Source organism: Haliaeetus albicilla, chromosome 11 (assembly GCF_947461875.1).
Source record: "Haliaeetus albicilla chromosome 11, bHalAlb1.1, whole genome shotgun sequence".
NCBI classification, from domain to species: domain Eukaryota; kingdom Metazoa; phylum Chordata; class Aves; order Accipitriformes; family Accipitridae; genus Haliaeetus; species Haliaeetus albicilla.
Genome location: NC_091493.1, coordinates 36,663,042 through 36,677,245, shown reverse-complemented (window position 1 = coordinate 36,677,245; position 14,204 = coordinate 36,663,042). Strand labels below are relative to the sequence as shown.

At 49.4% G+C, this 14,204-nt stretch overlaps 1 protein-coding gene across 1 annotated transcript in view; it reads right to left on the bottom strand.

Annotated features, from left to right (window-relative positions):
- DMBT1 (deleted in malignant brain tumors 1) overlaps positions 1-13,890 on the bottom strand; it is a 36,373-nt gene extending 22,483 nt beyond the window's left edge. Inside the window, 11 exon segments of the mRNA XM_069795708.1 lie at positions 5,929-6,324; positions 6,855-7,166; positions 7,697-8,008; positions 8,539-8,850; positions 9,381-9,692; positions 10,223-10,534; positions 11,065-11,376; positions 11,907-12,218; positions 12,369-12,486; positions 12,794-12,991; positions 13,690-13,890. Of these exon segments, the coding sequence (XP_069651809.1) occupies positions 5,929-6,324; positions 6,855-7,166; positions 7,697-8,008; positions 8,539-8,850; positions 9,381-9,692; positions 10,223-10,534; positions 11,065-11,376; positions 11,907-12,218; positions 12,369-12,486; positions 12,794-12,991; positions 13,690-13,890 (3,097 nt within the window).
- Between the last annotated feature and the right edge of the window lie 314 nt (positions 13,891-14,204).

Genomic DNA, 14,204 nt, shown 5'->3' with positions numbered 1-14,204 from the left:
CTATTCTGGAAGGACAAAACTAATTCCAATACACATCTTTTATTGGGAAATGAACATGCTCTTTGGTCCTTCAATGTTTGTAGAGCACCTCGTTTGAGGAATCTTGACACCTGACAGAGATCTTCAGATGTTTCACAGAGCAAGTTGCTAGATGAACCTTCCTGTCAATGAGTTTCACTTTCTGACAATTACTAGCCTTAGAAGTTACCTAACTTAGATCATACTCATTCTGGTTTAATTTAACCACCATGAAAAGATATCACAATATTTCACCCGCAATTGCTACCCCAGAATATTTCAAAGTTGTCTTTAATTATATTTGTGCTCATTTCCCTAATAAATACACCAAGGATTCTAAGTCCTCTCATTCTTAATTTATTTTATACTGCAGTAATATCCCAACACACCTGATATTTATAGACAGATATTATTGATTTTAGATTCAGTAAATACATTTGCTTTTGGCACAGATCCATGTCACATGAATAAAAATTAACTGGAAAATTAGCAGAATCTATTCGCCTCATCTCCCTCATGAGTGTCCTGCTCACAAAGGTAGACAATACTTCTGTATCTGGCTTAATGAATATGTGTTTTTATATACAAAATAAAAAGAAACCCCAACAAGAGGAAAAAACCTTCCTAAGATTAACATAAAGCATAAAAGGGAGGACATTCACCCAGTGTGCAGGAGGCACTGTGTCACTTCATTAGCCTGTCACAAGCCTGACTTCCAGCTTAGCAGTAGGTTACTACACTGCTAAGGTTACTGATGTGAACGCCCTCCCAGAAGGCAGAGAAATTCCAATCCCACCAACCACAGAAGTGAAATAAACTAGCATGAGCCTTTCATTCCTGGAACAAAATGGGACACTGAAAGCCACACTTTTATGCTTCTAGCTCCCTGTTAGTTTTGCATTCTTTACAAGACTCCACAACTACTCCTTTTCAAATCAAAAGGCACTTTTTGTATTGAATCAAGCAAAATGTTTTTAGAATAGCAAGAAAAGACTAAGGAGTTTCTCTTCTTTATGAACAGAGTGTTTTGTATTCTAGTCATGATGCTACAAAACTCTAATTCTGATGTATGGAAACGTAGAGCCATTGACATCCCTATATTTCATGCATTTATTTCAGAAACAAATTCAGACCTCCGTTTCTACACTGCCTCCTTGAGGGAAATCTCAGTGCTTGACTGCAACTTCTGAATGGCATTTCTTTGTCATACTGTATTTTATTCAGGCTTTGCCAAAAAGTCTTTCTTAGAATTATATTTGTATTGAGAATTGCAACCAATGTACACTGGCCCTAAACCAACTCTTTCATAAATTAAGCTCTTTCAGAACTATGCATGCAGGTACTTTTAAAGTAATTCTTGGTTCTTACCCACTTCTGATCAATTCATAGGTCAGTGTTCTAAAATTGCTAGGATCAGGTGATGCCACGCATGTGTCCACAAACACCACCAGATTTGGGTCAGAGCTGTGAAGAGAAGCTTGAAGGAACAAATTCTGATTCAGGTCAACGTAGTATGGAAAGTCACGCACTGGCCGCAGGAAAGATGAGGAATTGTAGAATGTCAAGTTCACGTCGTATCTGCTATACTGGGTTTCACTGAGATCAGCAACGTCACTGGTGTCATTGGCAATGTACATTACTTGCACCCAGGTGTTCTGGAGCATTTTGCAGCTGAAGTGCAAGTGAAGGTCCTTGTGCCTCTTGATGATGTAATCAGAAGCATGTGCTTTTATCACATTGGAGTAGGTGATAGTTTCATTGTTGCCCTATTTGACACATTAGACGAGGACAAAATTATCACATGTAGTCATGTTCACAGTGCTTACTATGAACTTCTGTATGTGCCAGGCCTAGCATTAGTCAGAAAGAACATGTAATACCCAGAAAACCCAAGCATCCTGGATGGGATTGTTCACTTAACTGTCTCCTATATTTTGTTCTCTAGAACAGCACTCTGAAATAGATACAGGGATTACCTAAATCCTGGGAAGGATAAGTAGGAATGTTTAACAAACATTAGCCTCCAGAAACACATGCTTCTTTTCTGTGTTCTGAATACCTGTGGGCTACAACACTCTTTGCGATTCATGACAATTTTCCAAATGTCTATTAAATTTCCATGCCCAGACTTGGAGAGCTCTCCAAAATATGTTGACACCAACCTGTCTACGTGTACCACAGCCGTTGTATGGAATGTTGAATATAACCTCGGTTGATGTAATTGTTGGTCTACAGGAAGGGTCAGACAGGCTGACGTTCCACACCGAGTAGCCCTGTGACTGGAGATAGTGTCTGTCTACAGCTGCGCGCATGTAGGTTGGCAAGCACACAAGGGCTAGGGAAGAAAATATGAATTATTCATGATTTCAGGCACTTGATAATGCTTGCATGTTACAACTTCAACAAATGCAATAGCTGCTACTATTTAGGGGAGAGAATTCATAAGCCAAACCACTTATTTTTACACCTTAGATTTAGATATGAATAAGCAATAGACTCTGACAAACTTCAGCTGACCTTCAGTTACTCTCCTGACAAAAATATGTAGCTTAAAATAGGCTTTTACTGAGACCTTGAGCCTGTATCACCACTCACACAAATTGCTAAGAAGTGGAAGTTTTTCCTGAGTAAGTATCCAAAAGTTTTTGTGGAAGGTGTAGAGCTAAACATGCAGACTGCCTTTCAGAAACACTACTTGGGTGGGAGGGGATCCTGAAACCATCTCCGTGATGGTTCACTGAGTCCATGACATGAAAAGCAATGATCCCAGGGAGAGTTCGACCTTTGGTAGAGAGAGATAACTGATGACAGGGACCTACTGGCAACACACAGCCTCTTGAAAGGCAGTTAAAAAGACAACAGAGCCAAATGTGATGGCTACCACTCATGCCTGGGGAAGTTGTGAGTGCACATTAGATAAACTTTCCCACTGGGACTGCAGGACAGTACTGGAGCAGGTCACCTAAAGAAGTGGCTTTGAACATTTAATCCTTTGAATGTTTCTAGAGACTCAGCTATACAAATTCATAATGGACCTGGCCTGGTGTTGGCAATAGCTCTGCTTTGAATAGTTGAACTAGGAAGCCTCCAAAGGTCCTTTCTAACCAATGTTTCTATGATTCTATGAAAATCTGTCCACAAAGGTAGTAAAAATATATCTGAAAAATGATGTGATAAGAAGAAATATGAATTTAGACTGGCCATCATAGAAAACATGTAAAGGCAATTAATTTGATACTTGAAGAGTTTTTTGAAAATGAAAAAATAATTGTTGTCTGAAAGTGATTGGGTAATAACCAGTTATGAAATACAAGTAGGAATGTTATCTATGTGGAATTTCTTTAACAACATTAACAAATACTAACCTAGCAAATAAAATCAGAATAGAATCATAGAATCATAGAATGGTTTGGGTTGGAAGGGACCTTAAAGATCATCTAGTTCCAACCCCCTGCCATGGGCAGGGACACCTTCTACTAGACCAGGTTGCCCAAAGCCCCATCCAACCTGGCCTTGAACACTGCCAGGGATGGGGCAGCCACAGCTTCTATGGGCAACGTGTGCCAGTGCTTCACCACCCTCACAGTGAAGAACTTCTTCCTTACATCTAATCTAAATCTACCCTCTTTCAGTGTAAAGCCATTACGCCTTGTCCTATCACCACAGCCCTTTGTAAAAAGTCCCTCCCCATCTCTCTTGTAGCCCCCCTTTAGGTACTGGCAGGCTGCTCTAAGGTCTCCCTGGAGCCTTCTCTTCTCCAGGCTGAACAACCCCAACTCTTTCAGCCTGTCCTCATAGGAAGGTGCTCCAGCCCTCCGATCATCTTCGTGGCCCTCCTATGGACTCACATCAACAGGTCCATGTCCTTCTGGTGTTGGGGACCCCAGAACTGAAGGCAGTACTGCAGGTGGGGTCTCACCAGAGCGGAGTAGAGGGGCAGAGTCCCCTCCCTTGACCTGCTGGTCATGCTTCTTTTGATGCAGCCCAGGGTACGGTTGGCTTTCTGGGCTGCAAGCACACATTGCTGGGTCATGTTGAGCTTCTTGTCAACCAACACCCCCAAGTCCTTCTCCGCAGGGCTGCTCTCAATCCACTCATTGCCCAGCCTGTATTTGTGCTTGGGGTTGCCCCGACCCATGTGCAGGATGTTGCACTTGGCCTTGTTGAACCTCATGAGGTTTGCACGAGCCCACCTCTCAAGCCTGTCTGGGTCCCTCTGGATGGCATCCCTTCCATCCAGCGTGTCGACTGCACCACACAGCTTGGTGTCATTGGCAAACTTGCTGAGGGTGCGCTCGATCTCACTGTCCATGTCGCCAACAAAAATGTTAAATAGCGCTGATCCCAGTACTGACCCCTGCAGAATGCCACTCGTCGCTGCTGTCCACTCGGACAAATCAAATCCACATCTCTCCAACGTAGAGACAAGGATGTCAAGTGGGACAGTGTCCAGCGCTTCGCACAACTCCAGGTAGATGACGTTAGTTGCTCTTCCCTTATCCACCAACGCTGTAACCCCGTCATAGAAGGCCACCAAATTTGTCAGGCATGATTTGCCCTTAGTGAAGCCATGTTGGCTGGTATAAAAACTTCTGTGCAAAGAAACCATTACAAACAGAATAGAAACTTACTGGTGGTCTGGTCTGCTGGAAAGGACTGATACTCAGCATGAAAACCTCTACTGGAATATCTGGAGTCACTGTGAAATCTGACAGTCATAAAGTTTGAGGATGATGTATATGTAAGATAAGAACTAGAACAAATTCTTCCAAGCAGAGGAGAAGTATTGGGTGGCCCATCAAAGATCTCAATATAGTCATTCTGGCATCCGCCTTGCAACCTGAGGAAGAAACATGAATATATAATAAAATGCATTTAGTGAACTTTGTTTTTTAAGTGCTGAAAAAACAATAAACTAAGATACTGCACTCACACAATTCCCATGTAATATTTATAATTCACTTATAAGCATGGGAAATGTGCTTGGGAACTGTGACTGTAGGTGAGATTTGGGATCCATTTATTGCCCAAGCAGAAATTGGTTTACTTACTGAATACTTCCAAAGGTAAGCATAATGCGGAAATTATCCTTTACTTGTATTTGCCACAAACAATCTGCATTATCTGGATAATTCGAAGGATAAGAAGGACTCTGAAGTGTTCCAAAGGAATTAAAAAGTAAGCCACCACAAATATATTTTCTAGCTTTAAAAAAAAAGAAAGAAAATAAGATCTAGATGTAATTAATTTAGATATACTTCTGATCAAATGAAAATACATTTTATGTATCCAAGCCATAGCAACGGGAGGTTAAATCGCCACAGAAACGGAACTGTTCTGCTACTGTCATTCAGGCTACAAGTGTGATGATCTCTTTGAAGAACGCTGACTCTCCCTTGCTATTTTGCATATGGTTAGCTTAAGGCATACAAGAATGAGCGAAAGCAAGAGGTACTAGCCCAAAAAAGATAAAAATGATAGAACAAAGAAAAGACAATTTCCTACAAAATCCACAGAGTCTGAAATTCACGTGCAACAACATAATCAGACAGACATGGGGGACCAGTATGTAGCATTTAAACAGTTAGAACCAATAATGATTTTTGCCAAAAGTATTACAACGTTCAAATGATACAACTCCAGCCTATAAACTAGTAACTAATACACCTCCAAAGAAATGCATTGGACAGATGGTAAAAGCAGACGTACGTGGAGTAGTTGATAGTGGAGTGGTAATAGTGGTCGAGGTTGTGGCATCTGTAGGGAAGGAAGAGAAAGAAGCACGTGAGGACCTTGTGGGTGAAGCAGCACAGCCAGGTTTTCTCCCAGCACTGGGGATGGTGGTGACACCCTGTCAGATGGGCAATGGAGAGCTTGGGGGTCTCCGCAGGGTGGTCTTCCACTTTGAACACATCTCCAACGCACACCTTACTGCGGCCAACAAGGGCCACTTTTGAAAGCGTCCTGGTATTTAGGAAGGAAAAGCAATGGTACCTGAGCACACAACACCGGCATCTTCACTGTGGCCACAGTTGTGGACGCCCCAGCCATTGTGTCTGCACTGGAAGAGGGAGGACTCATTCCCTGTGCAGCGCACATCATCCAGGTAGATATTGCCAGTGCCTTGCCCAAAGTAGGCATTTGATGGTGCAGAAACAGCAAAGCCACATCCCAGCTGCCTGCACACGACCTCGGCATCGTTCAGGTCCCAGCTGTCATCACAGACGGTGCCCTGGCGCCCGTACTGGTAAATCTCTACGCGCCCCTCGCACCGGTTCCTGCCGTTCACCAGTCTCAGGGAGGCACCTAGGAAAGAAGGAGACAGGGAAAACATGGGAAAACCCTCTAGCATTGGCAGTGCTCGAGGAGATTGAGGCCAGCAGGACTGCCACCCTCTGCTTGATTAGGCTGTGTGTTTCCCTGGCTCTGCTCTCCCATGGAGAAGAGCAAACCCACCCTCTGAGCCCATAACTGCTACCGCCAACAGTAGCGGCCAGAAAAGACATGACAAATTCAGGCCCACCTGGAGGAATGGATTGCGTGGTGCTGGGAACAGTGGTCGAGGTTGTGGCATCTGTGGGGAAGGAAGAGAAAGAAGCACGTGAGGACCTTGTGGGTGAAGCAGCACAGCCAGGTTTTCTCCCAGCACTGGGGATGGTGGTGACACCCTGTCAGATGGGCGACGGAGAGCTTGGGGGTCTCCGCAGGGTGGTCTTCCGTGGTGGGAGCAATGAAAACCACAACCTTTGAACACATCTCCAACGCACACCTTACTGCGGCCAACAAGGGCCACTTTTGAAAGCGTCCTGGTATTTAGGAAGGAAAAGCAATGGTACCTGAGCACACAACACCGGCATCTTCACTGTGGCCACAGTTGTGGACGCCCCAGCCATTGTGTCTGCACTGGAAGAGGGAGGACTCATTCCCTGTGCAGCGCACATCATCCAGGTAGATATTGCCAGTGCCTTGCCCAAAGTAGGCATTTGATGGTGCAGAAACAGCAAAGCCACATCCCAGCTGCCTGCACACGACCTCGGCATCGTTCAGGTCCCAGCTGTCATCACAGACGGTGCCCTGGCGCCCGTACTGGTAAATCTCTACGCGCCCCTCGCACCGGTTCCTGCCGTTCACCAGTCTCAGGGAGGCACCTAGGAAAGAAGGAGACAGGGAAAACATGGGAAAACCCTCTAGCATTGGCAGTGCTCGAGGAGATTGAGGCCAGCAGGACTGCCACCCTCTGCTTGATTAGGCTGTGTGTTTCCCTGGCTCTGCTCTCCCATGGAGAAGAGCAAACCCACCCTCTGAGCCCATAACTGCTACCGCCAACAGTAGCGGCCAGAAAAGACATGACAAATTCAGGCCCACCTGGAGGAATGGATTGCGTGGTGCTGGGAACAGTGATCGAGGTTGTGGCATCTGTGGGGAAGGAAGAGAAAGAAGCACGTGAGGACCTTGTGGGTGAAGCAGCACAGCCAGGTTTTCTCCCAGCACTGGGGATGGTGGTGACACCCTGTCAGATGGGCGACGGAGAGCTTGGGGGTCTCCGCAGGGTGGTCTTCCGTGGTGGGAGCAATGAAAACCACAACCTTTGAACACATCTCCAACGCACACCTTACTGCGGCCAACAAGGGCCACTTTTGAAAGCGTCCTGGTATTTAGGAAGGAAAAGCAATGGTACCTGAGCACACAACACCGGCATCTTCACTGTGGCCACAGTTGTGGACGCCCCAGCCATTGTGTCTGCACTGGAAGAGGGAGGGCTCATTCCCTGTGCAGCGCACATCATCCAGGTAGATATTGCCAGTGCCTTGCCCAAAGTAGGCATTTGATGGTGCAGAAACAGCAAAGCCACATCCCAGCTGCCTGCACACGACCTCGGCATCGTTCAGGTCCCAGCTGTCATCACAGACGGTGCCCTGGCGCCCGTACTGGTAAATCTCTACGCGCCCCTCGCACCGGTTCCTGCCGTTCACCAGTCTCAGGGAGGCACCTAGGAAAGAAGGAGACAGGGAAAACATGGGAAAACCCTCTAGCATTGGCAGTGCTCGAGGAGATTGAGGCCAGCAGGACTGCCACCCTCTGCTTGATTAGGCTGTGTGTTTCCCTGGCTCTGCTCTCCCATGGAGAAGAGCAAACCCACCCTCTGAGCCCATAACTGCTACCGCCAACAGTAGCGGCCAGAAAAGACATGACAAATTCAGGCCCACCTGGAGGAATGGATTGCGTGGTGCTGGGAACAGTGGTCGAGGTTGTGGCATCTGTGGGGAAGGAAGAGAAAGAAGCACGTGAGGACCTTGTGGGTGAAGCAGCACAGCCAGGTTTTCTCCCAGCACTGGGGATGGTGGTGACACCCTGTCAGATGGGCGACGGAGAGCTTGGGGGTCTCCGCAGGGTGGTCTTCCGTGGTGGGAGCAATGAAAACCACAACCTTTGAACACATCTCCAACGCACACCTTACTGCGGCCAACAAGGGCCACTTTTGAAAGCGTCCTGGTATTTAGGAAGGAAAAGCAATGGTACCTGAGCACACAACACCGGCATCTTCACTGTGGCCACAGTTGTGGACGCCCCAGCCATTGTGTCTGCACTGGAAGAGGGAGGGCTCATTCCCTGTGCAGCGCACATCATCCAGGTAGATATTGCCAGTGCCTTGCCCAAAGTAGGCATTTGATGGTGCAGAAACAGCAAAGCCACATCCCAGCTGCCTGCACACGACCTCGGCATCGTTCAGGTCCCAGCTGTCATCACAGACGGTGCCCTGGCGCCCGTACTGGTAAATCTCTACGCGCCCCTCGCACCGGTTCCTGCCGTTCACCAGTCTCAGGGAGGCACCTAGGAAAGAAGGAGACAGGGAAAACATGGGAAAACCCTCTAGCATTGGCAGTGCTCGAGGAGATTGAGGCCAGCAGGACTGCCACCCTCTGCTTGATTAGGCTGTGTGTTTCCCTGGCTCTGCTCTCCCATGGAGAAGAGCAAACCCACCCTCTGAGCCCATAACTGCTACCGCCAACAGTAGCGGCCAGAAAAGACATGACAAATTCAGGCCCACCTGGAGGAATGGATTGCGTGGTGCTGGGAACAGTGGTCGAGGTTGTGGCATCTGTGGGGAAGGAAGAGAAAGAAGCACGTGAGGACCTTGTGGGTGAAGCAGCACAGCCAGGTTTTCTCCCAGCACTGGGGATGGTGGTGACACCCTGTCAGATGGGCGACGGAGAGCTTGGGGGTCTCCGCAGGGTGGTCTTCCGTGGTGGGAGCAATGAAAACCACAACCTTTGAACACATCTCCAACGCACACCTTACTGCGGCCAACAAGGGCCACTTTTGAAAGCGTCCTGGTATTTAGGAAGGAAAAGCAATGGTACCTGAGCACACAACACCGGCATCTTCACTGTGGCCACAGTTGTGGACGCCCCAGCCATTGTGTCTGCACTGGAAGAGGGAGGGCTCATTCCCTGTGCAGCGCACATCATCCAGGTAGATATTGCCAGTGCCTTGCCCAAAGTAGGCATTTGATGGTGCAGAAACAGCAAAGCCACATCCCAGCTGCCTGCACACGACCTCGGCATCGTTCAGGTCCCAGCTGTCATCACAGACGGTGCCCTGGCGCCCGTACTGGTAAATCTCTACGCGCCCCTCGCACCGGTTCCTGCCGTTCACCAGTCTCAGGGAGGCACCTAGGAAAGAAGGAGACAGGGAAAACATGGGAAAACCCTCTAGCATTGGCAGTGCTCGAGGAGATTGAGGCCAGCAGGACTGCCACCCTCTGCTTGATTAGGCTGTGTGTTTCCCTGGCTCTGCTCTCCCATGGAGAAGAGCAAACCCACCCTCTGAGCCCATAACTGCTACCGCCAACAGTAGCGGCCAGAAAAGACATGACAAATTCAGGCCCACCTGGAGGAATGGATTGCGTGGTGCTGGGAACAGTGGTCGAGGTTGTGGCATCTGTGGGGAAGGAAGAGAAAGAAGCACGTGAGGACCTTGTGGGTGAAGCAGCACAGCCAGGTTTTCTCCCAGCACTGGGGATGGTGGTGACACCCTGTCAGATGGGCGACGGAGAGCTTGGGGGTCTCCGCAGGGTGGTCTTCCGTGGTGGGAGCAATGAAAACCACAACCTTTGAACACATCTCCAACGCACACCTTACTGCGGCCAACAAGGGCCACTTTTGAAAGCGTCCTGGTATTTAGGAAGGAAAAGCAATGGTACCTGAGCACACAACACCGGCATCTTCACTGTGGCCACAGTTGTGGACGCCCCAGCCATTGTGTCTGCACTGGAAGAGGGAGGGCTCATTCCCTGTGCAGCGCACATCATCCAGGTAGATATTGCCAGTGCCTTGCCCAAAGTAGGCATTTGATGGTGCAGAAACAGCAAAGCCACATCCCAGCTGCCTGCACACGACCTCGGCATCGTTCAGGTCCCAGCTGTCATCACAGACGGTGCCCTGGCGCCCGTACTGGTAAATCTCTACGCGCCCCTCGCACCGGTTCCTGCCGTTCACCAGTCTCAGGGAGGCACCTAGGAAAGAAGGAGACAGGGAAAACATGGGAAAACCCTCTAGCATTGGCAGTGCTCGAGGAGATTGAGGCCAGCAGGACTGCCACCCTCTGCTTGATTAGGCTGTGTGTTTCCCTGGCTCTGCTCTCCCATGGAGAAGAGCAAACCCACCCTCTGAGCCCATAACTGCTACCGCCAACAGTAGCGGCCAGAAAAGACATGACAAATTCAGGCCCACCTGGAGGAATGGATTGCGTGGTGCTGGGAACAGTGGTCGAGGTTGTGGCATCTGTGGGGAAGGAAGAGAAAGAAGCACGTGAGGACCTTGTGGGTGAAGCAGCACAGCCAGGTTTTCTCCCAGCACTGGGGATGGTGGTGACACCCTGTCAGATGGGCGACGGAGAGCTTGGGGGTCTCCGCAGGGTGGTCTTCCGTGGTGGGAGCAATGAAAACCACAACCTTTGAACACATCTCCAACGCACACCTTACTGCGGCCAACAAGGGCCACTTTTGAAAGCGTCCTGGTATTTAGGAAGGAAAAGCAATGGTACCTGAGCACACAACACCGGCATCTTCACTGTGGCCACAGTTGTGGACGCCCCAGCCATTGTGTCTGCACTGGAAGAGGGAGGGCTCATTCCCTGTGCAGCGCACATCATCCAGGTAGATATTGCCAGTGCCTTGCCCAAAGTAGGCATTTGATGGTGCAGAAACAGCAAAGCCACATCCCAGCTGCCTGCACACGACCTCGGCATCGTTCAGGTCCCAGCTGTCATCACAGACGGTGCCCTGGCGCCCGTACTGGTAAATCTCTACGCGCCCCTCGCACCGGTTCCTGCCGTTCACCAGTCTCAGGGAGGCACCTAGGAAAGAAGGAGACAGGGAAAACATGGGAAAACCCTCTAGCATTGGCAGTGCTCGAGGAGATTGAGGCCAGCAGGACTGCCACCCTCTGCTTGATTAGGCTGTGTGTTTCCCTGGCTCTGCTCTCCCATGGAGAAGAGCAAACCCACCCTCTGAGCCCATAACTGCTACCGCCAACAGTAGCGGCCAGAAAAGACATGACAAATTCAGGCCCACCTGGAGGAATGGATTGCGTGGTGCTGGGAACAGTGGTCGAGGTTGTGGCATCTGTGGGGAAGGAAGAGAAAGAAGCACGTGAGGACCTTGTGGGTGAAGCAGCACAGCCAGGTTTTCTCCCAGCACTGGGGATGGTGGTGACACCCTGTCAGATGGGCGACGGAGAGCTTGGGGGTCTCCGCAGGGTGGTCTTCCGTGGTGGGAGCAATGAAAACCACAACCTTTGAACACATCTCCAACGCACACCTTACTGCGGCCAACAAGGGCCACTTTTGAAAGCGTCCTGGTATTTAGGAAGGAAAAGCAATGGTACCTGAGCACACAACACCGGCATCTTCACTGTGGCCACAGTTGTGGACGCCCCAGCCATTGTGTCTGCACTGGAAGAGGGAGGGCTCATTCCCTGTGCAGCGCACATCATCCAGGTAGATATTGCCAGTGCCTTGCCCAAAGTAGGCATTTGATGGTGCAGAAACAGCAAAGCCACATCCCAGCTGCCTGCACACGACCTCGGCATCGTTCAGGTCCCAGCTGTCATCACAGACGGTGCCCTGGCGCCCGTACTGGTAAATCTCTACGCGCCCCTCGCACCGGTTCCTGCCGTTCACCAGTCTCAGGGAGGCACCTAGGAAAGAAGGAGACAGGGAAAACATGGGAAAACCCTCTAGCATTGGCAGTGCTCGAGGAGATTGAGGCCAGCAGGACTGCCACCCTCTGCTTGATTAGGCTGTGTGTTTCCCTGGCTCTGCTCTCCCATGGAGAAGAGCAAACCCACCCTCTGAGCCCATAACTGCTACCGCCAACAGTAGCGGCCAGAAAAGACATGACAAATTCAGGCCCACCTGGAGGAATGGATTGCGTGGTGCTGGGAACAGTGGTCGAGGTTGTGGCATCTGTGGGGAAGGAAGAGAAAGAAGCACGTGAGGACCTTGTGGGTGAAGCAGCACAGCCAGGTTTTCTCCCAGCACTGGGGATGGTGGTGACACCCTGTCAGATGGGCGATGGAGAGCTTGGGGATCTCCACAGGGCGGTCTTCTTATTGTAAACGGCTGGTTTTAGTGAGTGACAAAATTTGACAATGCAAGTGCTAAACAAATTCAGATGAGGTATTCAGCTTCATCAGGGGCCCAACTTAAATGCCTCTATGCAAACGCACGTAGCATGGGGAATAAACAAGAGCAGTCAGAGTTGTGCACACACTTGCAGGGCTATGATCTTCTTGGTATCATGGAGACGTGGTGGGATGGCTCCTGTGAGCGGAGTGTTGGAATGGAAGGATAGAGGCTCTTGAGGAAGGGCAAGCAGGGGAGATGACGAGGGGATGTCATCCTCCGTGTCAATGACCTGCTGGATTGCACGAAGCTCCACCTGGGGATGGATGAGGAGCTGACTGAGAGCCTATGGGTCAGGATTAAAGGGAGGACAGGGACAGGTGTCATTGTAGTGGGGGTCTCCTACAGCCCACCCAACTAGGAAGATGGAGCGGATGAGGCCCTCTATAGGCAGAGAGGAGCAGCCTCATGTTCACAAGCCCTGGTCCTCATGGGGGACTTCAACCACCCCGATATCTGTTGGAGGCACAACACAGCAAGGCATAAGCAATCCAGGAGGTTCCTGGATGCGTTGATGACGGCTTCCTTCTCCAATCAATAGAGGAGACAATGAGGAGACCTTGTTCTCACCAAGGAGAGGTTGGTGGGGAACGTAAAGCTCAAGGGCAGCCTTGGCTGCAGTGACCATGAAATGGTGGAGTTCAAGATCCTTCGGGCAGCGAGGAGGGCGCACAGCAAGCTCGCTACCGTGGACTTCAGGAGAACAGACTTTGGCCTCTTAAGGGATCTGCTTGGTAGAGTACTGTGGGATAGAGCCCTCGAGGGAAGACGATTTCCCACAAAATCAAGAGAGCTTGAAATTCACCTCTGACAACAGAATCAGCCAGACATCGGGGACCAGTATGTAGCATTTAAACAGTTAGAACCAATAATGATTTTTGCCAAAAGTATTACAACGTTCAAATGATACAACTCCAGCCTATAAACTAGTAACTAATACACCTCCAAAGAAATGCATTGGACAGATGGTAAAAGCAGACGTACGTGGAGTAGTTGATGGTAGAGCGGTAGCAGCGGTCGAGGTTGTGGCATCTGTAGGGAAGGAAGAGAAAGAAGCACGTGAGGACCTTGTGGGTGAAGCAGCACAGCCAGGTTTTCTCCCAGCACTGGGGATGGTGGTGCCACCCTGTCACATAGGCGATGGAGACTTTGTCCTCTTAAGGGATCTCCTTGGTAGAGTACCATGGGATAGAGCCCCAGAGGGAAGAGGGGCCAAAGGAAAGCTCATTAATATTTAAGGGTCACCTTCTCCAAACTCAGGAGCAATGCATCCCAAGAAAGAGAAGTCAGACAAAAATGCCAGGACGCCTGTATGGATGAACAAGGAGGTCTTGGTCAAACTGAAACACAAAAACAAAGCCTACAGAGGGTGGAAACAAGGACAGGTAGCCTGGGAATAATACAGACAAATTGAGCAGCCAGGGATCAGGTTAGGAAAGCTAAAGCCCTGATTCAATTAAATCTGGGCAGGGATGTCAAGGGCAATAAGAAAGGCTTCT